This window comes from Nelumbo lutea, chromosome 4, assembly GCF_056320005.1.
Source record: "Nelumbo lutea isolate HS-2025 chromosome 4, American lotus-T2T, whole genome shotgun sequence".
NCBI classification, from domain to species: Eukaryota; Viridiplantae; Streptophyta; class Magnoliopsida; order Proteales; family Nelumbonaceae; genus Nelumbo; species Nelumbo lutea.
In genome coordinates this window covers 14,159,338-14,186,925 of record NC_142687.1, presented here as the reverse complement: position 1 = coordinate 14,186,925, position 27,588 = coordinate 14,159,338, and the positions used below count along the sequence as shown (strand labels likewise).

Sequence of the window (27,588 nt, the reverse complement as noted above, 5' to 3'; positions counted from 1 at the left end):
TTTTGGGTGATGAGGTAAGAGTTTTCTATGCATATTTTTTGTTATGAACCAAATAGGAAGAATGTTTCAGATCGTATGATGGGATTTCAGACTGTGTGCTAGGGTTTATGCTGTTTTTTTTGTGTGATTCGAAGGGGGAGTGGTTCTCATATAGTGGTGAGATTTTAGGTAGTTGTAGGGTAGGGTTTGTGGTGTAAGGAGTGCAACCTTCAGCAATAACAAGTGTTGACAGCAGTGTGATTCGTGTGATCAAGTAGTGTGCAATGTGCCGAATTCAGTAGTAACAGAATTCAACAATGGGAGATAACAGTGATAGCAAATCTAATGTAATGATACATGCTGACTACCTGAGTGTTCAAATGACCTCCATTAAATTGAATGGAGAGAATTATGTACCTTGGGTTAAATCTTTAGAAGTTTTTCTGAAGGCAAAGAAGAAGGTGAAACACATAAGGGAGGAGAAACCCTCCACTGTTTCTCATGAGTATGAAGACTGGGAACAAGAGGACGCACAGGTTATCACATGGTTATGGAACAATATGGAACCCAAGATTAGTGTAAATTTCATGTTTCTTGACACTGCCAAAGATGTGTGGGACCATTCTAAGAAGTTGTATTCTGGTCAAGACAATACAACCAGAGTATATCAGCTGTATCATGAATACTTTAATCTGCAACAGGGCAATCAGAGTCTTGAGGAGTACTATGCTAGTATGGGAAACATTTGTAATGAGTTGAATGTTTATCACCCCCTCACTTCTGATGTCAAAATTCCGCAACAACAAAGAGAACGGCTGGATGTGATTCGATTTTTGGTGGGGCTGAAATTTGAGTATGAACCAATGTGGGCTCAGATACTAGGAGGGTTAGCTCTCCCTTCCTTAGAAGAGGTGTTTGCTTGACTTCGGAGGACTTCCATTGGATCTACTGAGAACTCTAATGTCTCAGATAGATAAGCCTTTGTAGTGTCAAGGGGCCATGGTGTTAGAGGTGGAGCTCGAGGAGCTCAATCTGGCTGTGGTCGTAGCAGTGGTCCGGTATATGGCCAAAGTGGTGGTGGTGGACCTACATATAACCGTGGTGGTGGTCGTACTGGAGGTAGAGATTCAGGGGGAGCCTGTGGCAGAGGACGTGGCTCGGGTCTGAGGAGATGTACTCATTGTGGTATGGATGGACATACCATTAATTATTGCTATGACTTGCATGGTCCACCCTCAACCTGGGCCAATCATGCCTTGACTAGTGACACCAGTTTCAGATAGGAGAATCGTTCAGCTGATCAGATGCCTCCTACATCCACAGATGTTCCCGGGAAGGAGATGGTGAGTGTTCCCTGTGATGAGTATGAGAGGTTTGTCCAATCCATATCTCAGCAGAACACGACTACTTTCGCACATTCAAGTATGGCTTGTTTGGCGTCCACACCTAATCCTTGGATTATTGACTCTAGAGCCTCCGATCACATGACCAGGACTCTAGGTGTGTTTTCTTCCCTCTCTCATTGCACAACATCACAATCTGTTACTCTTGCTAATGGTTTTACATCCTCGATTTGTGGTGTTGGTGGTTCACTTAACCCCCTATCTTTATCCTCAGTTTTGTATGTCCCTAAATTTTCGTTTAACCTTATGTCTGTTAGTAAGCTGACCAACATGGCATTATACATCAGACCTCATGTACCTACACTCTACAACAAAATGGGGTGGCTGAGAGAAAGAATCGTCATCTTTTGGAAACAACACGATCCCTCATGCATCACATGAATGTTCCCAAACCCTTTTGGAGTGATGTGGTGCTTACTTCTTGCTTCTTGATTAATCGGATGCCCACGTCTATCCTTGATGGTCATTCCCCATTAACCACCTTGTCTCTGTTTCCTCTTTTTCGGGTTTTTGGGTGTGTTTGCTTCATCCATAATTTGGGCCCCGAGAAGGACAAGTTAGATGCACGATCCATTAAGTGCATCTTTCTTGACTATTCTCGGACCCAGAAAGGGTATAAGTGTTACCATCCTAGTTCTCGATGTTCATTTGTGTGTGTTGAAGTTACCTTCTTTGAGTCTACTCCGTTTTTCTTGGGGTCTGGTGATGCTTCTTCCTCATCACCTCCCCCTCTTCCACTTCCAGTTGCCGGTTCTGTTTTCCTTGTTTCAGCTGTGACCAAGTCCTTGCCTCCAGTGCCACCACCTGTTGAACGCCCACCTATCCGTCAAGCGTATACACATCGCCCCACATGTACCGGCTGCTACTCCTTCGGCTCCATCACCGTCGACAAATCCGGCAATTGTCTCCACACCAGCCCTAGACCCAGTCTCTGATCTTGATCTTCCCATTGCCTTGCGGAAAGTTAAGCGCACTTGTACCCTTCATCCTATTTTTAATTATGTTTCACTCACTCACCTTTCTGCTTCCCATCGCCAGTTTATCTCTTTATTATCCCCAGTTGTTGTTCCTAAGGATGTCTAGGAAGCCCTTGCTTCTCCAGGGTGGTGTCGTGCAATGGAAGAACTTCTCTCAGCCCTACTTCATAATCATACTTGGGACTTCACCGCTCTTCCTCTTGGGAAGCAGGCTGTCGATTGTAAGTGGGTTTATACTGTTAAGTATTTGCCTGATTGTAGTGTTGAGCGCCTGGAAGCTCGATTGGTTGCAAAAGGGTACTCCCAAACCTATGGTATTGACCACACAGAGACTTTCTCCCCAGTTGCTAAGATAGGTTCGATTCGTGTTGTGATCTCTCTTGCAGCTATGTATGATTTGTCCCTCTATCAGCTTGATATCAAGAATGCTTTTTTGCATGGTGATTTGCTCGAGGAGGTCTACATGGAGCAACCACCGGGGTTTGTTGCTCAGGGGGAGGATGGTAAAGTATGCAGACTAAAGAAGGCTATGTATGGGCTTAAACAGTCTCCTCGAGCATGGTTTGGTAGGTTCAATGAGGTGGTAAAGAAGTTTGGTATGAAATAGTGCCAAGTTGATCATTCCGTCTTCAGTCATGACTCTCAGGCAGGAAAAATTCTATTGGTGGTGTATGTAGATGATATTGTTATTACAAGGAATGATAAAATGAGCATTGACAGGTTGAAAACTTTTCTACAGGAACATTTTCAAACAATGGATCTTGGTAAATTGAAATATTTCTTGGGGATAGAAGTAGCAAGATCTAAGCATGTTATTAATTTGTGTCAAAGGAAATATGTGTTTGATTTGCTGGTGGAAACGGGTTTGTTAGGTGCTAAACCAATTGAAACACCTATGGAAACAAATACTAGGTTGAGTAGTGATATGGGTGAAGTGTTTGAAGACCTTGGCAGATACCGGCAACTTATAGGTAAACTGAACTACCTAACCATTACTCGGCCATATATTTCATTTGCGGTTAGTGTGGTAAGTTAGTTCATGCAGAAACCTTTGGTTCCTCATTGGGATGCGGTTCTAAGAATTGTGAGGTATTTAAAAGGGGCCCCTGGTCGTGGTTTGATATACAAAAGTGGTGGAAAACTTGAAATAGAAGGGTATACTGATGTTGTTTGGGCCAGTTCTATGTCTGATGGGAGGTCTACCACAGGCTATTGCACTTTTATTGGGGGTAATTTGGTAACATGGAAAAGTAAGAAACAGACAGTCGTGGCGAGAAATAATGCAAAGGCAGAATATAGAGCTATTGGCACATACAGCTTGTGAATTAGTGTGGCTAAGGAACCTTCTACAGGAGATAGGATACAATATTAACACTCCAATGAAGCTCTATTGTGACAATCAGGCTGCAGTTCATATTTCTTCTAATCCGGTGTTTCATGAAAGAACCAAGCACATAGAAGTTGACTGTCACTTTGTGAGAGAGAAGGTGCTGAATGGAGTGATAGACATTGCATATGTTAACACAGGGAACTAGTGGGCAGACTTATTTACAGAAGGGTTGAGTCGGGGAAGAGTGGACTACATATGTAACAAGCTGGGATTATATGATATATACTCACCAGCTTGAGGGGGAGTGCTAGTGTAGGGGTATTTCTATCTTTATACTTATGTTGAGGTTGCTGATCTGTAATATTATATTAGAACTAGTGTCCCTCACTTAAATAAGGGCACATGTGTCTTTTCCATTATATTAGTAATATAAAACATGTCTGGCTTAATGGGAGATTTTTTCCCTAATTTGAACCAGACTTTTCTTCTCTCCTTTTCCCCTCCTTTCTCTCTCTCTTTCTTTCTTCTTTCTTCTCTCTTCTTGGCTGTTATCAAACTAACAGAACTCGAAGGCAGGCCGAATTATAATAGAGGTAACTAAGTCTGGCCAGGCAGTTAAGATCATTCTTCATTTGGACTTGATAGCCAGCAAATGGCTTGTCAGATATGTTATCTTGTTAAGAAGCAGACAGAAACCAGCTGTTTTGGGGAATTACCACTAGGGGATAGGGGTATTTGATTGCAAAACGAGACCTTTTGGTTAGGGAGCCTTGCTAGCTTGAAGTTATTGAGGGTTGCTAGGCAGTGGGCACACACTTGATTTGCGCATTACATAAAGGGCAACCCAGTGCACGAGGCTTCCACCAATGTGGGTTCTGGGGAGGAGCAGATTTGTGCCGCCTTACACCTGCACATACATTTTCGCTTTACATCTTTATTTTTATCTATATCTCAATAAAATTTAAAAGGTACAAATGAAAATTGTTCAAATAGCTTGTGTTTGTGTACTCTCTATGGACAATTCTTGCAGATGATGGTTTATTTTCCATTTATCGACCTTGAAGATGTTTGAGGAAGCTTAATGACATAAGAATGAGAGCACGCTGGAATTTGGAGTTATAATATTTAGACTGCTGTAGGCAATAAGGATGAGATGGAGGAATTTGAGGGTTCGGTTTGAGGTGTTTGAGATTTGTAAGTGGATGATTCATCAAAATATTGATGCCACTAGAAGATTTACAGATAACTTGTTTTGAATAATATAAATATTTCATTGATGTGCATGACCTCAACCCTAACCTAACCCAATCATAAATTACTTGTGGTATTTTCCGAACTCAACCCTAAGTCAATGTTCAACTCAACCCCAATCAAATCCCTTTTTTTTTTTTTTTTGCGATGGGTGGGTTCATGCTAGTGCAAATCAAGTTGCACCAGGCTTTGTTGGACTATGCTTGTAGTAAGCATGAATATTTTTAGAAAAAGGAAAGCAGCATTAGCTGACAAGGAAATATGTGCAAGGTGGGATTATTGAACAGAGCTAAAAAATAACCTGGTTGGATTAGTATCATGTGACAATTCAATTGCTGACTCACTAATGACAAAATTATTTTATAGTTTTGAGGGATGAAACTGTGCTTTGATAACCATATCCTTCCCAATGTTTTTGTGTTGTTTTTGGCATTTATCTACAAATAATTTGTTGTTTAAATTTTCCTTTTTAAATTTCAGGGAGGCCTGCAATTCCATCTTGACATTCTTGTCAGATATCTTTGATCTTTCAAATTCCAGTCGAGGAGAACAGTACCAATCTATCAGGGATAGCGTGATTCTTCCCCGGGGTGCAACCCTTGCCAGAATTTTGATAGCTTCACTGACAGGGGCACTCCCAAGTTCTCGACTAGAAGCGGTAATTATACGTAACCAGATTTGGTTATTGAAAACATTGTTGTGTCTCTGGTTTTATGACTAGTTTTTTAGAAGGGTTTAATGATCCAGGAATCTACCGTATGAGCCTAGCTAGGGATCCATAACGGCTCTGTATGTTTCTGTAACCATCTTATTTTGATGGGCGAAGAGAGCTCTTGATATGCATTTTATGCCCTTTCTTTTAGCACCTCTAGAATTTAAAAGGTAATGGCTTCAGATGCCTTGCACCTTTTGGGAAAGCTGCAATACATGTTAGGATGTAGAGGTAATGTGGACATGGGCAGTGAAAGCATGACCTTTCTAAAGGGTGTGCTATCTCATGGATGGTCAGGATTGGCTGCATCATCTGTCTGGAAGAAACGGGATAGGCCAAATAGAGGAGCCTAGTGACCTAAATTGAACGATTTTGATCAAACAGAATGGTTCTTTTGTAAGAAAATTGACCAAGCTTTGTAAGATTGGACTTTCCAATAGAACCATGATATGCTCAATGTATGTTTCTTGGGTCCCTGATTGCCTAATGAATTAATCAAACTCCAAGTGAATCCATTCCCTGAACGTTCTTGTCATACTCTACAATGGTGGGAGAGGGGGATAGGGATTCTGGCAACTGCATGCCCATAGACCCAAGAGACCACCACTAAAAGAGAATACTTTTTCATGGGTAATTGGAAGGGAGGGATAATGACTTTCTTCTGTTTCTCTTGTCTCAAGCTCCTCGCATGATGTGTCGATCTCATACTTCTGAAAGCTCTTCCCCTTTATTCCCATTGGTATGGCAAAATTCAGCCTACAATGTAGGCAAAGAACTCTTTTTGGGCTTTAATTAAAATTAATGTTCCCATTTCTATGATTGTAGTCCAAAACATGCATTTGGGAATGCATAATCAATGCTGCCTATTATCCATGTATTCTCATATTAGAAGAAATTATGGTTTTACATAACCTTTACGCCAGGTAACATACGCACTGCTAGCTCTAACCAGAGCATATGGAGCCAAGGCGCTTGAGTGGGCGAAAGAGAGCGTTTCATTGCTTCCACATACAGCTGTGACTGAGGCAGAACGTTCAAGATTTCTCCAAGCTTTATCAGAAGCAGCAACAGGGGTTGATGTTAATGCCCTAACAGCTCCTGTTGAGGAGCTTTCAGATGTTTGCCGACGTAACCGTACAGTTCAAGAGATTGTTCAGGGAGTTTTAAGGCCTCTAGAGTTGAACATTTCACCTGTATCTTAGCAGGGTATTACCGGTATAGCAGAAATTTTTGGTATTTGTCAATCCAGTGATAATTATTTGATTGTGTATCATCATCATCATTAGTTGTGTATTAATCATCATTTATTACGAAGTTCATCATTGTAATTTGTGAGTGAGCTGAGGGATGGTATGTATTTCTTTCCTCCATCCTACTACCGGTGTAATCTGCATATGCCCTCTTTTTCTCTGGTTAAAAAACTTGTTCTTTTTTGTTTTTTTTTTCTTCCTTGATTTATGTGATTTATCGAACTTCATATATTCAAGGTTCAAAGTATCGGTACGTGTCTGCTTCATTAATTTACCATTGGCCGTCTTTAATTGAATTTGAATATTAAGATTAAATTATATCTACCCTTGTCAGTGTTAATGTATTTACTACTTAGTTTAGGCTCTTTTTTATTTCAGAGTAAATTTTTTTCTTAACATTTCAGTTGCATTTCAGCTGTCCCTCTTTCACAGCAAAAATTGTGTTCATCCGTCCTCCGTCCATTCAACAGGCGAATAAATGGTACCTCAATAAAGAAATGCATATTTAGCTGCTCTAGTTATGGCCTTATGGGTGATGATTAGGGTTGATTTCATTACAGAATTGGGATCTGCCATGTGGAGAAGAAACTCCCATGTATCATACCCACATCCTAGTAATATCATTATAGACCCCAAATAGGCGCATCTCCCGTCTCTTCATGGGGATGTGCATTTTTACCGCGTTTTTTTCTGTGCTTAACATCGATCTCTCATCTCTGCTTATTTGTTACTTTAAAATTTCTATTTAATTTCCGAGATCTTTTTAAGGTTTGACTGATAATAGTACTAGAAATCGAGTACGACGTCAAGTTCAAAATTTACCATATCACACTAAGTATTGGCTTTTAAACTGATGATACGCTAAGTGCAGGGAATTCGGGACATCTGTGAAGTTTGAAATACGGTTTCAAGTGTTTAATAATGGTGGCAAAATGGTAGTTGACGTAAATCAGCTAATACAGTATCAACATGGTAGTAGACTTGAATCAGTTATTTTAGTTGCTTCTTATTGAAAATTAGTGTTGAGCCAACTAATACTTTTAGGTTTGAATCATAGTCAAAACCTTGGAAATCCACCAGCATTGCAGTTGATGGTCATTATGGTAGTTCTTTTCTAAGGTTGTGTTTGGTGCCAATATACAATTTGCGGTTTCTACAAGAAACATTTAGCGTCGATCCACCCAATAGATAAGATGGTCACTTAGCATTCCTCCAAATATGGAGGTGCAGGATTCAACCCATCTAACTGCAGGCTTTCTGTGCCCGTGGTAGGTCAGTTGAGCCCACATAAAGTCTTGTCTTTCACTTAATCCCTTGCAATGTTCTATACTGTAATATGTAATACCGAAAAAATTTCCACATTCAACAATAGACATCAATGATCAGTCCCAAAAATGCATTTTTAAGGTATGCCTGCTAAACAGCCTCAAACAACAGTTCTGTGACAATTATATTAATCAATCCAAAATGTTTCAGGTTAAAACAACAATGATAGTATGATACAACACAACCTGTGAAAAGTAACATTTTCCTTTGATCTTAACATGTCAGAGGAAGAAGGAATCTTACAAAGATTAAAATGTGAGGAACCAAAAAATTAGCTTAGCTTCTTTGTCTTGTTTACGTAACTTCAATTTAATTCTCAATCTTATTAAATCCCAAGAATAAGTTGGCATGGTATTCGTTTTCTGAATTCCATTGTGGTAGAATATGATTGAAGGTTTATGCGCTGGTGTAAACGATTTTTTACAATATGATTTTTGATGTCTATATTAACACCATCTTTGTATTCGGCTGTCAAGCATGAACATGTTAGAGAACACTACTTTCCATCCTTTGAAATTTCTATCTTTTACAAAGAATGCTAATGCGTACATGATCCTTTTGTACCATTTATTCAAAAAAAAAAAAAGGAAAAAGAAGAAGAAAAAGGCCAAACTAAGATGGAGGAAACAAATCAAAGCAAAGGAATATGCAGGCTGCTTCATTATCATGTTCTCCAGTGTGCATTAGAACCTAGAATTGGTTTGTGTTCTTGCTGCACCAACTCCAGACATGGCAAAAGTTCGTTTTCGTCTGAAATAAAAAACTGAACTGCTAACCATCAACAGACATAACATAATCCCCTGTAGAAAAATAAAGGTGGTTAGGTGCCAAATGAAGTTCATACGCCTTCAAGTAATATACTAAATAATGAGAAACCCATCACAGGTGAGACAAAACAATGGAATAAGAGGATGAAATTTTCATCCCCCTTGGTTTGGAACTGATAAATGTCCTTTAACTTCAGGAACACAGCATATGCTACGTAGTTATGCACAATGTAAATAAGAGAAATTTTCCAAATAGAGTTCTTGTTTCAACATGCCCAGGTTCATAATTTGTAAATAAGAGAAATTTTCCGGCTCTATTTTATTATGATCATATGCCCAACCCCATGTCATGATGTCGAAGGTAACAATGCAGGGGGATGGCAATTATATCACATAACCACGTTAGCCAGTCATCCTGGAAAAAAATCCAATTATAAGAATTCTACTTCTGAAACAGTATTTGGAGAACTAGTGCACTGCAGAAAACCCACAACTATCTACCTGCTCTCCTGTGGTCTTCCATGAGCACATAACTAGAAAGCCCTTTTACCCAGTATCAATAAACCATTGTCCAATGTCCATTAAAGATGCAATAGAGGAAAGTGTCAAGTTTTAGCATAAAAGTATATACACACAGAACAATGTTTAAGGTTGTTTTTGGTACCACTTCCATTTCAGGCTCAAATTTTTAGAGGCAATGACATTTCATGTCAAAATGCCAACACAGGTATTTGGACATGAAACTTGCTTTTTTTTTTTTTTACTTATGCTGACTAGGTGTTGAACAAGTGTTTTGAGCAATATGGTGTTCGGTATTTGCTGATTAAAAAAAGGGTGTTTGGTATTGGCATTGCATGTTTATATTCAAAGTGACACCTATACTAATTCTCATTCAATGGTCAAATTTAAAAATAAATGTTTTATCGGCTCATTATTACACATAGATTAGCATCTAGATGCAGATCTAATCAGAAGCATAGAACACAAAAGAGAACCTTTGTTTTAGAGGTAGGATTTATGGGTATTTGATGGCATATATCCATCTTTGCTAGTATGAGATGCAGCAGAATATATATACTTTACACTGCATGTAGGACGCCAACTAAGAACCACCAGGTCATTGGGCAATTTCTTCAAACGGGCAGCTGATGGAGGAAAATTCAATTTGATTTCTCCCCTAAAACCTCTGTTTCTAGTAGAAACATTTTATGACTGTTTTAACTCAAAACAGTCTCAACCAAACAGAAAATTGGCAGTCAAACTCAATGCCTAGGTGGCACTGATCTGGCGGCACTTCAAGTAGCAATAACCACAATACGCAACATACCTAAGTAGCAATTATAAGAAAAAAAAAAGGAATTTGAATACAAATTGCAAGAGAACCAACACATATGTAAAGTTTTTTTTTAATAGCTTTATATCACAAAAATATGGAGAAGTTCCGCCAAAAAAGATCACCATGATTGATCATAAACAAAACAAATTGGAAAAAAATTAATATGATCCCATTGTCTTCAAAAACAACCATACTTTTTATTTTGATAAAAGGTAAAGTATTATATTATACTCAAAAAACAATTCAAATCTGCACACCAAGGAGCTGTGCAGTGCCCAATCAGATCTGTACATCTTCTAATTTGTACTAAAAAAAAATCATACTTAATACCACAGAATTCTTCAAGAATCACAGCCAAGAACTATACTAGTCCCTTGATTTTACCAATGATCACACCTTCTGAGCATTCATGTTTTACATTAAAAAAAAAATCCTTCTATTTCTCTCCTTACATAAGGATCAGCATATCAGCATTATGAGCTCCAAAGACAGGACTTGGACCACCTTTTCTTCAACTCCTTGGAAATGATTTTACTAGACTGGAAACAAAAATCTAGGCAGAAGTAAACATAAAAGGCAGGACATATAGCTTTTAAGTTATATATAAGGATGTTATACCCATATAGAGCTACTTTATTTGCTGTAAGAGGAAAATGTAGCTCTCAATCCTAAACTATAGCTTCTTTGATCAGAGATTATTCCTCAATCTTCTTAATATAAAGTGTCTCTACTGGTTTTACCAATAATTGCCCGGTTCATATCAGTCTCAACAATAATGAGAGTATTCTTGTTTCTGTGTTCCTTGTGCTATCCAAGTATGTTGATATGATTCAATTTTGGTGCATGTCATGTTTCTCTGATTCAACAGAAATAAGGAACATGATTTTTTTTCCAATTTTTTCCCTTTTCCTCTTTTGATCAATAATAAAGATTAATTTACTGAACATAGATGTATTGCAATTTGCAAGGAAAGTAATCACAAACAATTGACCAAATTGAAACCAATCCTCTTATAGCTCGAATCCAAAAGGATCAACAGAGAATGGGGCTGATGACAAAGAAACACTATGCATCAATTGGGTAAACATGGAAGAAAATCAGACCTGAATGCAAAAAAAAAAAAAAGTCAGCTACTCTATTGGAAAAGAATATACAGTGAATGTCTTACCTCAAAACCAAGCACTGACAACTTCTCTTCATTTACTGCTGGAATACAGCTTCTATAAGTAATGTAAGCCTGCCTTCTACCCTCCAATGTGGATGAATCATCCAGCAACCTTCTATAACTTAAAGCAATAGCAAGTTCATGCAAATTCTCCAAGACTGATCGGCTTTTCTGAGATTTCTTGCCATTTTCTTTCTGTGAGCTGTCTTTAGTTTCTATGCATTTCAAAGGAATGCGGTAGCCAGTCTCGCTACAGCGATATTTCTCATCATTCTACAAGATAAAAGTTATAGAAGCTAAGCAGTAAGCACAGGGTGATGACATGTATCAAGAGGACAAAAATGGTTTATATGCGTAAAACTATACCAACAGAGAGTTGTGTAGCATGCAGCAAATATAAACCCGTGTATAGAAGCTGCATCAGTAACAGGTACACTTGTTCCTCCACTCTATATATGACCACAACCAGAAAGTTCCTGTGAATTTCAATTTTCTCTCCATCTATCAAATAGGAGACAGGTGAGCCTTTAATGTTTCAGTATGTTACTTGTGCTTATGTAACGTTTCTCGATGTTTCACCTTAGTTCTTATTAACCTTAACTATTCTTTTATAACTGATACGTGGACGTCCTCGCTGAAAAGATTAATAGCTCGTGCGTGCCATTCAGCTAAAGCACCTTAAAGTATAGACTACCATGGTTGATCTATGATGTAAACATAGGTGGTCTAGTCTGCATGGGTATTCATCATCAAGCTATTGAATAAAGGTGCGCTACTGTTGGGCAACTTTCAGCTACAACTGTCACTTTACAGCCTATGGATGAATGGAAGATCTAGGGAACAGAATCAATGAAAAAATGGTCGAAAGGCCTGAGGATTAATTAGTCTGAGATGATTTTTTTGATATTCCAATGGAGAACGATGGATGTGATTACCACATAAAAAGAATCCATAAATAGTAATCTGTTGGAGTTAGTTCTTGTGACTGGATTAATTTAAGATGTCATTTATCATAGCATACGCTAATTAATTGAATAATTGCAGAAAAAACCTGAAAATATAGAACTCCCCCCGCCCCCCCCCCGCTAATGGTTAAATTTTTACCTTTTCGGAGTAGAGGCAAGGAACACAGGGACCTGAAGGTGAGCATTCAAAAGTGGCGTTCCCTCCTCCTGGGGTTTCCCTGAAACTCAGCAGCAATCGACGTCCTCCTGCTTCGCTTCTTCTTCCAACTTGTCTTTCTCTGCCAAAGCAGATAAAAAACGTCAATGAATCACACACCAAATTGTCCAATTGTCATAATCACACAGATCGATCTAATCATATAACAGAGAATTCCCACACACCTCTCGTGTTCTAAAAGTGAAGCTGCCTCTACGTTCCGGAGAGAAGTCAAGATCAGGGAGACGGCTATGACGAGGACAGGAATATAGAGGCATAACGATGGAGTTGAAGACGCCGTGGCCATGGCCTTTTGCCTCGCCTTCGTCTCTTCTTTTCCTTTTCTTCTTCTCCTCTGCTGAAACTATAATCAGAAATTCAGAACAGCGTAAAATGAAGGGTCCTCTCCTGGAGTAGGCCGTAGCTATAGTCGGAGACGAGATCTACTGATGGATGTATATAGGGTTATCAGTGCATAGATTCCAATCTGATGTCTCAGAGTGGCCTCAGGGATAAGAAATTGATAATTTTTTTAGATAAATAGAGTAATAGACAATAAATCCAACGAGTAAACATAGAAGTAGGGTTCCATAAAATGATAAAAATGGCAGTTTAGATATAATTAATAAAACTAAATAAAAGAAAAAATACGATAATAAAAAATATATAAAAAGATAAAAATGCAAGAAAATAGAAAAATAATTCCATAAAATAAATGTGTAAATATGTTTTCATAAGAAAATAGCAAAAAAAAAAAGAGATTGTTGGGATTAAATTAGATAAATGAATAAATGGTGAAATAAATAAAAAAGAAAATAAGAAAAATAAATAAATATTAGAAAATGAAACAAATAATAGTAAAAAAAAGTATTTGGTAAGATAGATTCAATTTTGTGATGGTTTGTTCTTATGGTATGCCTTCTTTATTAGTTTGTTTATATAATTGTTTATTATGCTTGTTCCATATCGTATGTGAGCCCACCTATTTGGATCCGGGAGAGGGGTGCCTAATTCATTCTCTCTCCTTTCCAAATTTACTGGGACTAGTGTAGCTAGTACTTAGGCTTTGGAGTCACTATTAAATTGAATGCGCTTTCCGATGTTTATCTCGCACCACTAATTCCATATTTGATGGGTAATAGCTCCATTTCTAACCCAAGGGAACCATTTTCCCGATAGTCACAATATCTTTTGGGTCGTACACTTTCCTGGACCAATCCATACGAGGATGTAATAGCATGTGATGTTATAAATCCTGATCATATTGATGTGGAGTTTGATTCTATTGGAGGCTTAGAAGATGTCAAGAGGTCACTCTTTGAACTGGTGATTCTTCTACTACCGAGACCTGATTTATTTTTTGGGAATAGGTTGTAATTAGCTAAGCAGTAGGTGCATTTAAGAAATTTGCCCATATATAACTTATCTTGATCTTAATGCACAACAATATCCATTGATACATTAGAAAGCTTAGGTTGGGCAAAACTAAATAATTTGAAAATAACTTGTATGAGATTTGGACTTATCACATTTAAAGCATCATCATCATCTGAGTTTTGTCTCAACTATATAGAATCAGTAACATGAAACTTGCTTGAGATAGAAAATCTTGTTTCACCGTCTCATTCTATTTAAGGTAATGTCCATTGTTAAATTTTGAACGCATAAGTTATTTCTTATTATTTTGGTTTATCCCTATCCCTTCTACTTCCTACCGTTTCTAACACTTCAGTCACTTATTCTTAGTAGTGATGTTGATAGTTTCCTATGCACATAACCAAACCGTCTAAATATACCCTCTCACTTAATTGGATTTATTCCCAGGTTTCATTGAATGACTTATTAATCTTATATTTTCTCATTCATCTAAACCATTTTCATTATAAATTTAAATGACTTTAAATAGAGCAGATTGACGAAATAGGATAAGGCATGAAGGGTGAAGATAATATAAATTTAAATGTTTAAGTCAAGGATTGATCCATTTACAGCCCTAAGCTAGGATCCGTCCAAGCTAGATTCCATAAATATATTCCAAAAGCCGAAAAACTAATGGCTCTTGTTGCTTTCTAAAAGGGTTAAGTCCAGGATGGGATGGGTCTGGGTCATGGGTCATGGGTCTGGGTCATCCTGGTGCCTTATTGGATACTTAAACCGGTAGAGCCCGTTCTCCTTTCCGGCATCATAGATTTTCTGCAATCAAATCACTCATTGTATATGGTCAATTCAATTTGACCAATCAGAATGCGAGTCGTAGAATTTAGGAAGCAGAAAAAAGAGAATGATACAATGAGGGTCTCCTTCTTCGTAACTTTTTAATCAAAGATGTATAATCGGAATCATCCAACTTGGTCGATTTGATTATCATTAGTTAGCGTGGGATCTATCAGAAAGCGGGTCCCGATCCTCTTGGCCAAGACACGTGGCGGAATAAGAGTTCACCTGAATCTCAAGGCGCCCTCATTGTAGCTTTCTGTCTTGTATCCCTCAGAGGCTTTGGTTTCGGGAGCCTGTTTTTTTTTTAAGCAGTTTCGGTTTTTCTATTCTCTCATTTCTTTCTCCCCCCGCGCTAGCAGCCATGTAATCGACTGTCTTCCTTTACCGCCTGGAAGTAATTCTTGGCCGGTTTTTCTTCTTCTTCCTTTTATTATTGTATGGTTGTTTTTGTTGAAATCTTCCTCTGTTTGTTTCTGGTTATTTTTTCTTCATCATCATCTTCTTCTTCTTCTTTTTAGGGATTTTTATCTTTTTTTTTTTTTTTTAATTCTCCAACTCTCTCGCACTGTCAATTTCGGTTTCCATCTCTCTAAGATCACAAGATGGCCTCCACAGTTCAGAAGAAAACACTCCATTCCATTCTCGCTGGGAAGCTCAACAAACTTAGTATTCCATCTTCGACATCGACGCCTGGCGAGGACTTCGATTTCTCAGATGTCTTCGGCCCTCAAACCTCACAGTCTGCTTCATCACCCTTTCTTCGAGACCCGGAAATAATATACAGCCGATCCCACTCGTTTGTGGGCCCTTCGCCTCGATTTGCCAACTCGGCTTCCCTCCCGTTTAAGGTCGTTGATGGAGAGAGTTGTTCACAGGGTTCTGAAGGAGAAGAAGAGAATGAAGAAGAACATGTTGATGCCGAGAAGTTGAAGGAGAAAGTAGAGGAGGAGGCGTCTCTGACTAATAAGATGGGTCCCGGCGATTTTCAGATATTGGGAGTTATTGGGCAGGGAGCTTTCGGTAAAGTTTTTCAGGTCAGGAAGAAGGACAATGGTGGTGGTGGCGATGGAATTTTTGCAATGAAGGTGATGAAGAAGGATTCAATTATAAAGAAGAATCATGTGGATTATATGAAGGCCGAGAGGGATATACTCACCAAGGTGGTGCATCCGTTCATTGTGCAGCTCCGATACTCTTTCCAGGTAGGAAGATTGAATTGAGGTAATTTCAATTTGTCCGGTTTTATTAAGATTTGTCTTGGGAAAGAATATTTCAGCATTTTTTTTTTCCAGTTAGAAGCAAATATGAAAGACATATCGTGGGACACTAAAATTGACAAATAAATATTACAAAATCGATAAACAGCCATGAAAATAAAAGAGAGTAGAGTTCCAAGCGTGGAGCCTATTCGTCCACACGTTATGCTTGTTCCATTTCATGTACTTCATCTAACATTGGAAAAAAATAAAAAAATTTTCAATAATTCTGAATTATGGGGTCTTTCTTTGCACGATGATTTTTATTTGTAACAAGTTAGAGGATAATCTTTTTTATGAGTAGTTAGAGGATAATCTTTAAGCAGTAGGAACATACTGTAACTCCCATTTTGAGCAAGCTCCTAATACACTCCAATTGGAATACGGTTTTCAGTAAATTGGGTCCCAGTTGTCAACTTTAGAAGATGATTTGTTTCAGTGTACATGCAAAACAGCGTACCTCTAGGCCATCCTAGTGTCTGATGCATAACCACATATTCTATTACAGCAGTATGCTATTGGGTAGGTTTAGGATCGGGGTTTCCAGATTCTGATAGAAGGTTGCCAAGTACTACATAAGGAAAAATAGATTTGATGCATGAATTAGGGAAAGCAGTCCAAGGGATATGCTGAAGCTTACATGGTTGATTCTACTCAGCTCTTTCAATCCATATTCCTATCATCCAGGGCCAAACTACCTGAATCCTGGTATGCGGTTCCACTTTATCCATGTCCATATCCGTTTATTGTTTGGTGGAGGGCTAAAACTTGACTGCTTATTAAAAATCATAAATCAACTCTTCCTATTGATGGATATATCAGTTGATAAGAATAATGGTGACATCTGAGAACAAGTAATGGTGTAGCTGATCGGTTAGATCATATTTGAAACATGACCATAAAGCTAACATAATGTCAAGGAGATTTCAGAACAAGACATTTTTTCATTACTGACAAGCCTTTATGTGCTTCCTAATTGCTGTCCACTTAATGAGAAATAAATAAACAAACAAAGAACTTTGTCTTTCAGGTGACTTTTCCAGACATGTTATATTTGTTATTTTATCATTTTCGTGTTTCAGTTGCCATTTGCCGCACAGGGATACAGGTTAAGGTGGGTCAGTTCGGCGAAGTGTATCCCGAGCTGTTACAAGGTGGGTCAGTTCGGTGAAGTGTATCCCGAGCTGTTACAAGGTGGGTCAGTTCGGCGAAGTGTATCCCGAGCTGTTACAAGGTGGTAGTTCGGCGAAGTCTATCCCGAGCTGTTACAAGGGTCAGTTCGGCGAATTCTATCCCGAGCTGTTACAAGGTGGCAGTTAGGGGAAGTCTATCCCGAGCTGTTACAAGGTGGCAGTTTGGCGAAGTCTATCCCGAGCTGTTACAAGGTGGCAGTTCGGCGCAGTCTATCCCGAGCTGTTACAAGGTGGGTCAGTTCGGCGAAATGTGTCCCCTTGTTCCCGCCTAGGCTTGGCCCCTTTTGCCGAGCTTTCGTTTCTGCCACATGTCACATAATAAAGAGGTCGGGCCAAATCTTCCTTCATCACAAGCCATTAAGTTGAATTTCAACTTCTCCAACTTATCAAATATTTTGATTCTAGATGAGCAGATGATGTGAAAATGAAGGCCAAACTTTATCTTATGGTTCATATAAATTGGTTACCAAGGAGATTAATGTAGGAGCATTGAACACTACAATAGGATGAAACATATTAAAAAAAGGGATTATTAAATAGTGGTTAATGAGCATTATAAGCTTATTTGTAAGGGTTCTTAGGAGTTCTAGTCATATTAAATGTTAATTAACATGGGGGTTAAGGTAGCATTGAACCTAGACTTTCTTAGCTTAGAAGTCATGCATTTAATTGTTAGATAGTTAAAGGGTGTAATTAAGCATTGATTAAGGGTTTGCTTATCAAGGAAGACAGGGGGATCTCTCCATCTATAAATACCCACAAGTTGTAGCCTTAAGTAAGTTAGTTTTGTATACAAGAATTTGAGTTGAAATCTTTCTTTGAGTAGCTTTTGAGAAAGGTTCAAAGTATCGATACAATACGTCCCATATCGTGCATATTGTATCGGATCTTTGGTCCCCGATACACATCTTTATAGGTGTTTTCGAGAACCCATTTTTTAAAATAATACATATAAAATATGTTTAAAACTGAAACTTGAAAAAAAAAATAAAAGCAGTATCATTCAAAGTATCGATACATCTCTGGCGATATGATACACAAAGGCATATCAATACTTTGAGCCTTGCTTTTGAGCTATCTTATCCCCTTCTCCTCCTCTCTAGCTTTTGGAGTTGGTGAAGCCTAGAGCTTAGTTGAGTAAATGTGGGTGTTTTCTGATTTCCTTTATTAATCCTCTATGTATTCTAAAGAGCATTCAAGTTCTTTCACCCCTAGTCCTTGATGGAAGACTTGGGCTGCATTAGATGGTATTAGAGCAACGCCATTCATTGGGTCGTGGAAAGATTGGTCTGATGGCTCCAACGCGTGCCTGTGCCAATAATGCTAATGCCCCAATGTAGGAACATAATCGTTGAGATATCAAAATGGAAGAATTAAGAAGACAAGTACAACATTTGGCAGCATTTACAATGCCTTGAAACTCAAAGTCGTGCAGACGATGGTCTCACCTCTAAGGATGATGTCAACCCTAACCCTCTTCATCAATGTGCTCCGCTTGAAGAGCTAGATGATAAAGTCTATGAGGAGCATATGCCTCAATTTTACAATCACTATCTAGAGGTTGAAAGAAAGGTGTCAATCTTGATGTTTGAAGAGAACTTCAAACAAACTCCTATAGGCAACTATTATTGGTTCAACTTTGTTCATGGAGCAAAGTCTTGCAAGATTTCGATGACAATCTTATGTGGCCATTCTTATCAACAAAATTTATTGAGAAAGTGTATGTTGATTAGGATAATTCTCCAATCTTTGATGAAGAACCCATTGCTTATGAAGAATCTTCTATCTTCCAAAGCGAATTTCAAAGCAATAAAGACAACACTTATCATGTTGGAGGTTTTGATTGCATCTTTTTTATACAAGTTTTTAAGGATCTGTTTTAGGGTTTCAAACCAGTTCTGTTTTGAGAGAGAGAGAGAGAGAGAGAGAGAGAGAGAGAAGAAGAAGAAGAAGAAGAAAAAGAAGAAGAAGGAAAGGAAGTTGTCGAACTAGTGAGGTTCAACCCTACTAGTCGACCATAATCTATATTATAATGTAATTAGTGTACAATCTCCAAATTTCCCCTACTTAAGTATGGAACAAGTGAACTACAAAAGTCAAAATAGAATTGCCACATCATCATGTAACTTAAACCATAATGAAATGAATAATCTACCTGACCAACTCTAACACTCCCCCTCAAGCTGGAGAATATGTATCATATAATCCCAGCTTGTTACATATATAGTTCACTCTCCCCTGATCTCAAACCTTTTGTAAATAAATCTGCCCATTGATCACCTGAACTCATGTGTTCTGTGATTATCTCTCCAGTAAAAACTTTCTCCCTCACAAAATGACAATCAACCTCTATGTGTTTTGTTCTCTCATGGAAGACTGGATTAGATGAGATGTGGATTGCAACTTGGTTGTCACAGTACAATCTCATAGGTCTGCCCATTGAGAATCCAATCTCTTGTAGAAGATTTTTCATCCATACTAGCTCACATGTAGTGTGTGCCATGGCTCCGTATTTGGCTTCAACACTACTCCTTGCCACAACAGCTTGCTTCTTATTCTTCCATGTCATCAGGTTTCCTTCAAGAAATGTGCAATAACCTGTAGTTGGTCTCCTATTGGACATTGAGCCTGCCCAATTGGCATCTATATACCCAACTATCTCAAGTCTTCCTCCTTGTTTGTACAATAACTCATTGGCTTGAATCTCCCTTAAGGTACCTTACAATTCTAAGGACCACATCCCAATGTGGTACCCGAGGATTCTGCATAAATTGGCTCACCTCACTAACAACAAAGGAGATGTCTCGTCTTGTGATGGTCAAGTAGTTCAACTTTCCCACTAACTGTCTATTATCTTCTAGGGTCATCAAATATTTCATTTGCATCACTGTTCAACCTAACATTCGATTTGATGGGTGTTTCAACTGATTTCGCACCTAACAATCATGTTTCATCCAACAGATCAAGAACATATTTTCTTTGGCACAAATCCACACCTTGTTTCAACTTGGTAGCTTCTATACTCAAGAAATACTGCAACTTCCCAAGATCCTTTATTTGAAAATGGTCTTGCAGAAAGGCCTTTAGTCTGTCAATCCCTAACCTGTTACTGCCAGTTATGACTATATCATCCACATAGACTACTAATAAAATCTTTTCGGCTTTAGAATCATAGTTGAACACTGAGTGGTCGACTTGACATTGTTTCATTCCAAATTTTTTCACTACATCACTGAACTTCCCAACCTAAGCACGAGGAGATTGTTTCAGCCCATAAATTGCCTTTTTCAATCTGCACACCTTACCAACTTCCCCCCTGAGCAACAAACCCTGGTGGTTGCTCCATATATACCTCTTCCACAAGGTCACCATGGAGGAAGGCATTTTTAATGTGAAGCTGAAATAGAGGCTAATCATGCATAACCACCAAGGAGACTAAGACACAAACTGAACCAATCTTTGCCACATGAGAGAAGGTCTTCATATAGTCCACTCCATACAACTGAGAATAATCTTTAGCAACTAGTCGAGCCTTTAACCGCTCCACATTACTATCTGGTAAATATTTAATAGTATACACCCATTTACAACCTACAACATGCTTACTTGGAGGAAGAGTGGCGAGCTCTCACGTGTGAGTATGCTGAAGGGCAGAGAGTTCCTCCTCTATTGCTTGACGCCACCCGGGTGAAGTAAGGGCCTCATGGACATCCTTAGGTATAAATATAAGAGGACAACAGAGAAACAAACTAGCGATGTGAAGTGGAAAGGCGAGAGATAGAAACATAATTGGAAATGGGATGTAGGGTATACCTAAGTTTACTTTTCCGTAAAGCAATGGAAAGATCAAGGTCAGAAGGTTCTGGGACAGGAGCAACAACAGGATCCACAGGCGAGGTAGAAGCCGGAGGAGGTGCCGGTGTCTGTTGATGAGTATACACGTTAAGATCGGTGGCCATTCAGTAGGAATCTACACAGGAGGAGGTGAAGGTTCAGTCATAACAGGAACAACCGGAACGGGGTCACCAATTGGAAGAGGAAGAGGAACCAATGGTGGAGAGGACGGTACTTCAGGCCTTGAAAAGAATGTTACGGACTCAAAAAAGGTGACATCAAGACAGACAAAAGATTTTCGAGTGAACACTACAAGTGTAAGAGTTGTGTCTCAATAGCTAGAAGGCATGGTGAAGAAATTCAAATTCATATTGGAGGTTTGCACCATCAATTTCCAACCAAAAGGTCATATGGAATTGCCAAAACTCAAGGGCAAATTATTCTCAACCCGGGGAGTCTGATGTAGGAGCATTGAACACTATAATAGGATGAAGCATACTAGAACAAAAGGGATTATTAAATAGTGGTTAATGAGCACTTATAGGCTTGTTTGTTAAGGTTCTTAGGAGTTTTAGTCATATTAAATGTTAATTAACATGGGGGTTAAGACTTGGGCTGCATTAGAGGTAAACCCCTCCTAGCCATGTGAACATATGAAAACCACTGACCATTAAATGGAGGCTAATGATTGAATCACAATATTTTGGTCAGTTTGCTTTTTTGGGGCATGTTGGGGCGGGGGGGAGGGGTTCTTTCACCTGAATGAATGAAGAAGTATGGTGGACCAGGTTCATGCTTTTCAAACCTCTAGTTTGGGGTGAATGGACTTAAGGTTGAAGGATGTACTTCACTCTATAAGAGGCAATTTAAGTAGCATAAAATGGTTAGCAAGAATCTTTCCACTATGAATGCAGATTTTTTTTTGATAAATGATTGAAATTTTATTCAATAAGTTCAAAAAGATATTACAATACAGCCTGCCCAAAGGAGAGGCACGAGCTGGTGCCTCTCCACAACAACAATAATGTACTGCCTCAGACTAGTAACTAAAATTTAAAAAGCTGCCCAGAATAAATGTTCCCTTGATACCCCTTGTTTAGCTAACCCATCTGCTATGGTGTTAGCTGTTCTACCTACCCACTGATAATTAACATTCATGTTCCTGAGAACCACTTAGCTTTCCTCATAATATCCCTGTAGCACCAAATCACTGAATCCGGATTTTTTAACCAACCCACAACAACTTTGGAATCTCCTTCAATAATCAAATTTTGAACTCCTAACTGGTCCGCAATCTGAATGCCTTGTACTGCCGCTAGAAGCTCAGCACTAATAGATTCTCCTATACCCACGGAGCCTGAGAATAAAGCTAAAATATTACTATCTTTATCTCTCAGCACCCCACCAATCCCTGATGGACCCGGATTTGCTTGGCTGCTACCATCAAAATTCAGCTCTGTCCAGTCTTCTGAAGGAGGTACCCACACATCTGGTACCCTGTTCTTTTTGTTACTGCTACTAGCCACAGCGATCCAGTTCCTCCACATGTTGTCAAGGGAATATAATTTAAAGGAATCTAATGATCTCAACCAATGGATTGCCCTGGTCATGATGCAATCCCTTACATTCTGAACATTTCTCTCGTTCTCTTGGAATATCCTCGCATTTCTTTCTTCCCAAATTGTCCACAAAGCAGCAGCTCTAATGCTCCTCCTCCACATTATTTTACCAATTTTTGTGGGCCACACAAAGAAGGAAGGGTCAAAGATCTGATCTATGGCTGTGATCAAATTCCATCTGCAACCAAACAAAGCAAAGATCTAACCCCAAATAGCAACAGAAAATGAACAGGTTAAAAGTAAGTGAGAGCAATCCTCACCATTAGCCCTGCAAAGAACACACCAATTAGGAGACAAACACATAGAAGGCCTTCTCTTCTGCAACAAGTCTGAAGTGTTGATTTTCCTATAGAACATCTCCCAGCAGAACATAATAATTTGAGGAGGTACAAGTTTAGACCAAATCTCCTTAGCTGAGAAATCCACTTGTCCCGAGGGAGAGTAAAGGGACTTAAATAAGGAAGCACATGTGAAGTAACCTTTTGGGTTTGGAGACCAAAGTCTCACATCAGAACTAGAAGGGTCCAGAAAAACACTTTCAAGTAGTGACAAAAGGTCTGAGACACGGGAGAGTTCATGATCCCTCAAACCCCTACAAAACCCAAAGTCCCTACTCAAAGAATATGGAGAATCAGATGTTGGAAGAAAGTGAGAGATTGTTTTACACTATGAATGCAGATTTGATGTAAAAGTTTGTCACTTGGTTATATTTTATCTCCCTTGGTTCCTCTTTTCTGTTGATTACCTGCTTTACTGGCTTATGCTTAACAACTGACTTCCTTTTGAAACTTCTTTTGTCTGTATTATGTCATTTATTCAGTGTTTGATCATTCTTATTTTTATTGGGATCTACAGACAAAGTCTAAACTCTATCTGATTTTGGATTTTATAAATGGAGGGCATCTATTCTTTCATCTGTATCGACAAGGAATTTTCAGGTATCTTGCCTTTGAGCCTTTGAACAACTGGTCTTGATTAAATTGTACAACTTTTGATTCTGGCTCTCGGGTATGTCTTGAGTAGTGAGGATCAGGCAAGAATTTATACTGCCGAGATTGTTTCTGCTGTTTCACATCTTCACAAGAATGGGATCGTGCATCGGGATCTAAAACCTGAAAACATTCTCATGGATGCTGACGGGCATGTAAGGGCCATGCCCATACATCTAGTGCTGTTGCTGACATATACATAAAAGTCATAGAATGTGATCTTCCTTCATTTGCTTATTATTCATTTTGACTTAGTTTCATGATTATAACCTGGATCTATATCACACAGGTGATGCTAACTGATTTTGGACTAGCAAAGGAAATTGAAGAATCAAGCAGATCAAATTCTATGTGTGGAACTACTGAATATATGGCTCCAGAGATATTATCGTCAAAGGGCCACAACAAAGATGCAGATTGGTGGAGTATTGGCATATTATTGTATGAAATGTTAACAGGGCAGGTAAATATGCTCATTAATTAATTTGATTCTCTCTAGTACATTGGATTTGCCAAAACTTGTTTTTCTAGGCAATATTTATGATCCTTGGAATCCTTAAGGTATACTTGAGCATAGAAAGTTGACCAATTTGAACTACATACAACATACCAGATATATCCTAAAGATCGTGCAACAATAGTAGTTGCTGGACGTGGCCAACATGTCTGGTTCAGGTGCATTTATTACTCCTGGGTTAGAATTTTGATCAGATTTAACATGAACCCCATTGGCACGGCACAATTTTTTTTATGGGGTGGGATTGATTTGTGCTCTTAGTTTGTACTTGTTTTAGGGCATTCAACAGCCCAATGCAACCTGAACCATTCTGGTTTGCTGTCTAAATGCAATGCATGTATTCAATCTTCAATACATTTTGTGCTTTCAACGGTTTGATATTCTTATTCTATGGGAGTCCATAAAGGCAAAAACACCAAATTGCCACATGATTTCAATGCAAGAAATTGAAACCAATGTTTTAAAATGCGGAGGCATGACGCGAGGCATTCCACTACCTAGAGGTGTGAGGCATAGTTCAGAACGCAAGAGGCTTAAGCCTCCCAAACACAAGGAGGCGTAAGCCTCCTTAAGAGGAAGGGGTTAGGAGGAGGATTAAAAGGAAGGGGGGATCTCATTTTTTCTTTATTTTTAATAAAAATATTTTATATTAAGAAGAATAAAGATGCATAACATTAATTGAAAGGGGGGGTGTTGTTGAAGCCCCCCAGCCAAAGGGGTAGGGGGCAAACCACTTTCTTTCCCCTTATCTTTTCTTTCCTTTCCTTCCCTTCTTCTCTTTCTTTTCTTTTCCTTTGCTTTCCTTTCCTTTTTTTTTTTTTCTTTTTTTTGTCTTTTTATATCAGATGTGCACGAGGCACATGAGGCGTACGCTTCTAGCATGCCTCATGAAAAAAGCGCAAGAGGCATACGCTTCAGAGGTGTCAGTGCCTCTGGCATACGCCTCAGGGCGTTTTGGGAGTGCCTTATGCCTCTCATGCCTTTTAAAACACTGATCGAAACTGGTCAAAGATCCCATAGATTCTCATGGCCCACTCATGTGCTGATTGGATCACTCTGCTTGATTATTTACACTGATTGGTAAAATCTTTTAGTAGATAATATTTTATTGCCTCTTTCTGTACAGCTCCATCCCCCCTTCCCCTTCTTTTTCTACCACTCATGTTTGGTATTCTGAAGTTCTGATTATTACTTCTTTTCATAAATTGTGTTATTTTCATAGATATGAAAAATGCTTTTTCTTCTCAATCTGGGTGGGCTTTCCTCTTCATCTTTCTCATTCTTAAATTGCAGCATTCTTTTCACCGTCATACAAGTAACTTTTGTCTGTGTGTGTTCTTTTAAGCTTAGGTTGGAAGATAGTGCTGAAAGTTTGGGTAGGGTTGAGAAATTTGTGGAGCTTTGTACCATGTTCTGGGTTTTTTTAGGGTTGAGATTTCAGGCCCAGGGTCCGGCTTGAATTAGTTCAAATCTAGCCTGAGTTGCATCCCCAGTTCATTCTTTTTGACGGTGATGAAGAATATATGGAAAGCCAAAAATGAGTAGGTTGGAGTTAACATGATTTTGATGTTCTCTGGGATGTATTCCATGGAGTATTAAGTGATGGGATTCCAAGTACCTGCAAGCCAACATATAGTGTTGTGCCATCAGATATCAGTAGATTATCCTGGCTCAGTTTGGAAAGAGTGTAAAGACAAATATATACAGTGCAAATACAAGGTTTACAAATGCTATATACAAGGTTTTGCACTGTACATATTTGTATTTGTAGTTTTTGTACTCTTCCCAAACCGAGGGTCAGTTTGGGAAAGAGTACAGCACTACAATTACAGAAGGATCTAGCAAGCACTTGTTCTTAACTTTAAAATTTGAGTGATTGTTGCTCTAATTAACATTGAAACCGGGTTTATTCTCTCAGCCACCCTTCACGCATGCAAACAGACAAAAGCTTCAACAGAGAATCATCAGAGAAAAAGTGAAGCTCCCGCCATTCTTAAGCAGTGAAGCTCATTCTTTACTTAAAGGGGTAAGCAAATGCTAGTGCTTGGGTGTATGTATTTTTTGAGAAGGGGGCAGGAACAACTAATGTGTGTGTATTTTTCCAGCTACTGCAAAAGGAACCATCGAAGAGGTTAGGCAGCGGCCCAAGTGGAGGTGATGAAATAAAAAACCATAAATGGTTTCGACCCATTAACTGGAAGAAGTTGGAGGCTAGACAATTGGAACCCAAGTTCAAGCCAAATGTGAATGGAAGAGATTGCACCGCCAACTTTGACAAGTGCTGGACGGAAATGCCTGCAGACGACTCCCCTGCTCCTACACCACCAACAACTGGTGAACACTTCAGGGGTTATACTTACGTCGCACCTGCTCCTTGGCTCCAAGAAGCAAGCTAGGTGAACACTTCACCAAATGAAGAAATAAAAGTACTGACACAAAAGATACACACTTTTAGGCAGAACTGTGAGCTAGTATTTATTTTGGAAAAAGGTGTCTTGTGTGTAATGTTGTACCATGATTATCTTCTTTAACAGACATGGATTTCAAGATTGTAGATTGTTGATAACTGTTTGATAGAAATTTAAAAGAGTGAGATTTAACAGCATGATCTGCCAACCAAATTCACCGTAGGGTCATTGTGGATGGTAAGTTACACTGAATATGCGAAGGTGAGCTAATCGATGATGATGATGAGATTCATGGAGTTGGAGGGATTTCATGAAGACCTGGCAAAGGTGGATGCTGGCGTGGAGGGAGTCATACGCTCTAAGGTGATCTGCTGAAAAGATGGAAAATAATCCAAAAACTTAATATCATCTGTTGGCAGATTCTTTTGACCAATACAATATACAACTGTCAGGCAGAGGAAGGGAGGATGATGATGATGTTTGAGCTGGACATTTATGTTGGAACCTAGAGGAGAAATCAATCAATTCTCAATCTTGGGAGGGGAAAGAGGAGAGGGGAGAAGGGGAGAGAGCAGATTTTCTGTGCACATGCACATCCACATGCACATGTAGGCAAATGACAAATGCATCCACTTGTAGGGTACAAAAGTCATTCATAATTCTGGCTTGGGTAAGGGATGTTCCGTTGGTTGTACGCTTTACCCACATGGAAGAGTCGGAGACCCGCCGTTGGATGGCCCCCACCTTAGCAGACACAAGTCAATTCAATCTTTGATTGGTTTTGAATTTTCATCCATCCCCACAATTTTCCTTTTCTTTGTTTTGTTATGTTTTTGCTCCATACTTAAATCTTTAGTTGCGTTTGGAAACGATAGAGATAGTGTGTAAATCTTGGTTC

At 38.9% G+C, this 27,588-nt stretch overlaps 3 protein-coding genes across 4 annotated transcripts in view; 2 read left to right on the top strand and 1 right to left on the bottom strand.

Annotated features, from left to right (window-relative positions):
• Nucleotides 1–7,155, top strand: part of MOS14 (ARM repeat superfamily protein) — a 63,471-nt gene extending 56,316 nt beyond the window's left edge. For both annotated transcript variants that reach the window (XM_088983920.1, XM_088983921.1), the window contains exons 26-27: nt 5,421–5,598; nt 6,576–7,155. In XM_088983920.1, the coding sequence (XP_088840046.1) occupies nt 5,421–5,598; nt 6,576–6,854 (457 nt within the window). In that variant the 3' untranslated portion in view covers nt 6,855–7,155. The remainder of the gene's footprint in view (nt 1–5,420; nt 5,599–6,575) is intronic.
• A 1,557-nt stretch (nt 7,156–8,712) lies between these two features.
• On the bottom strand, nt 8,713–13,249 carry LOC148854074 (structural polyprotein). The gene is made up of 4 exons (XM_088983919.1): nt 12,843–13,249; nt 12,601–12,739; nt 11,500–11,769; nt 8,713–9,028 (listed from the first exon to the last, which is right to left on the bottom strand). Exons 1-4 carry the CDS (start codon nt 12,962–12,964, stop codon nt 8,912–8,914), a joined length of 648 nt encoding a protein of 215 aa, XP_088840045.1. The 5' UTR covers nt 12,965–13,249; the 3' UTR covers nt 8,713–8,911.
• Nucleotides 13,250–15,119: 1,870 nt separating this feature from the next.
• Nucleotides 15,120–26,887, top strand: LOC148854073 (serine/threonine-protein kinase AtPK2/AtPK19-like). Its single transcript, XM_088984376.1, has 6 exons — nt 15,120–16,076; nt 23,632–23,714; nt 23,800–23,920; nt 24,055–24,228; nt 26,201–26,308; nt 26,388–26,887. Exons 1-6 carry the CDS (start codon nt 15,477–15,479, stop codon nt 26,676–26,678), a joined length of 1,377 nt encoding a protein of 458 aa, XP_088840502.1. The 5' UTR covers nt 15,120–15,476; the 3' UTR covers nt 26,679–26,887.
• The last annotated feature ends 701 nt before the right edge of the window (nt 26,888–27,588 follow it).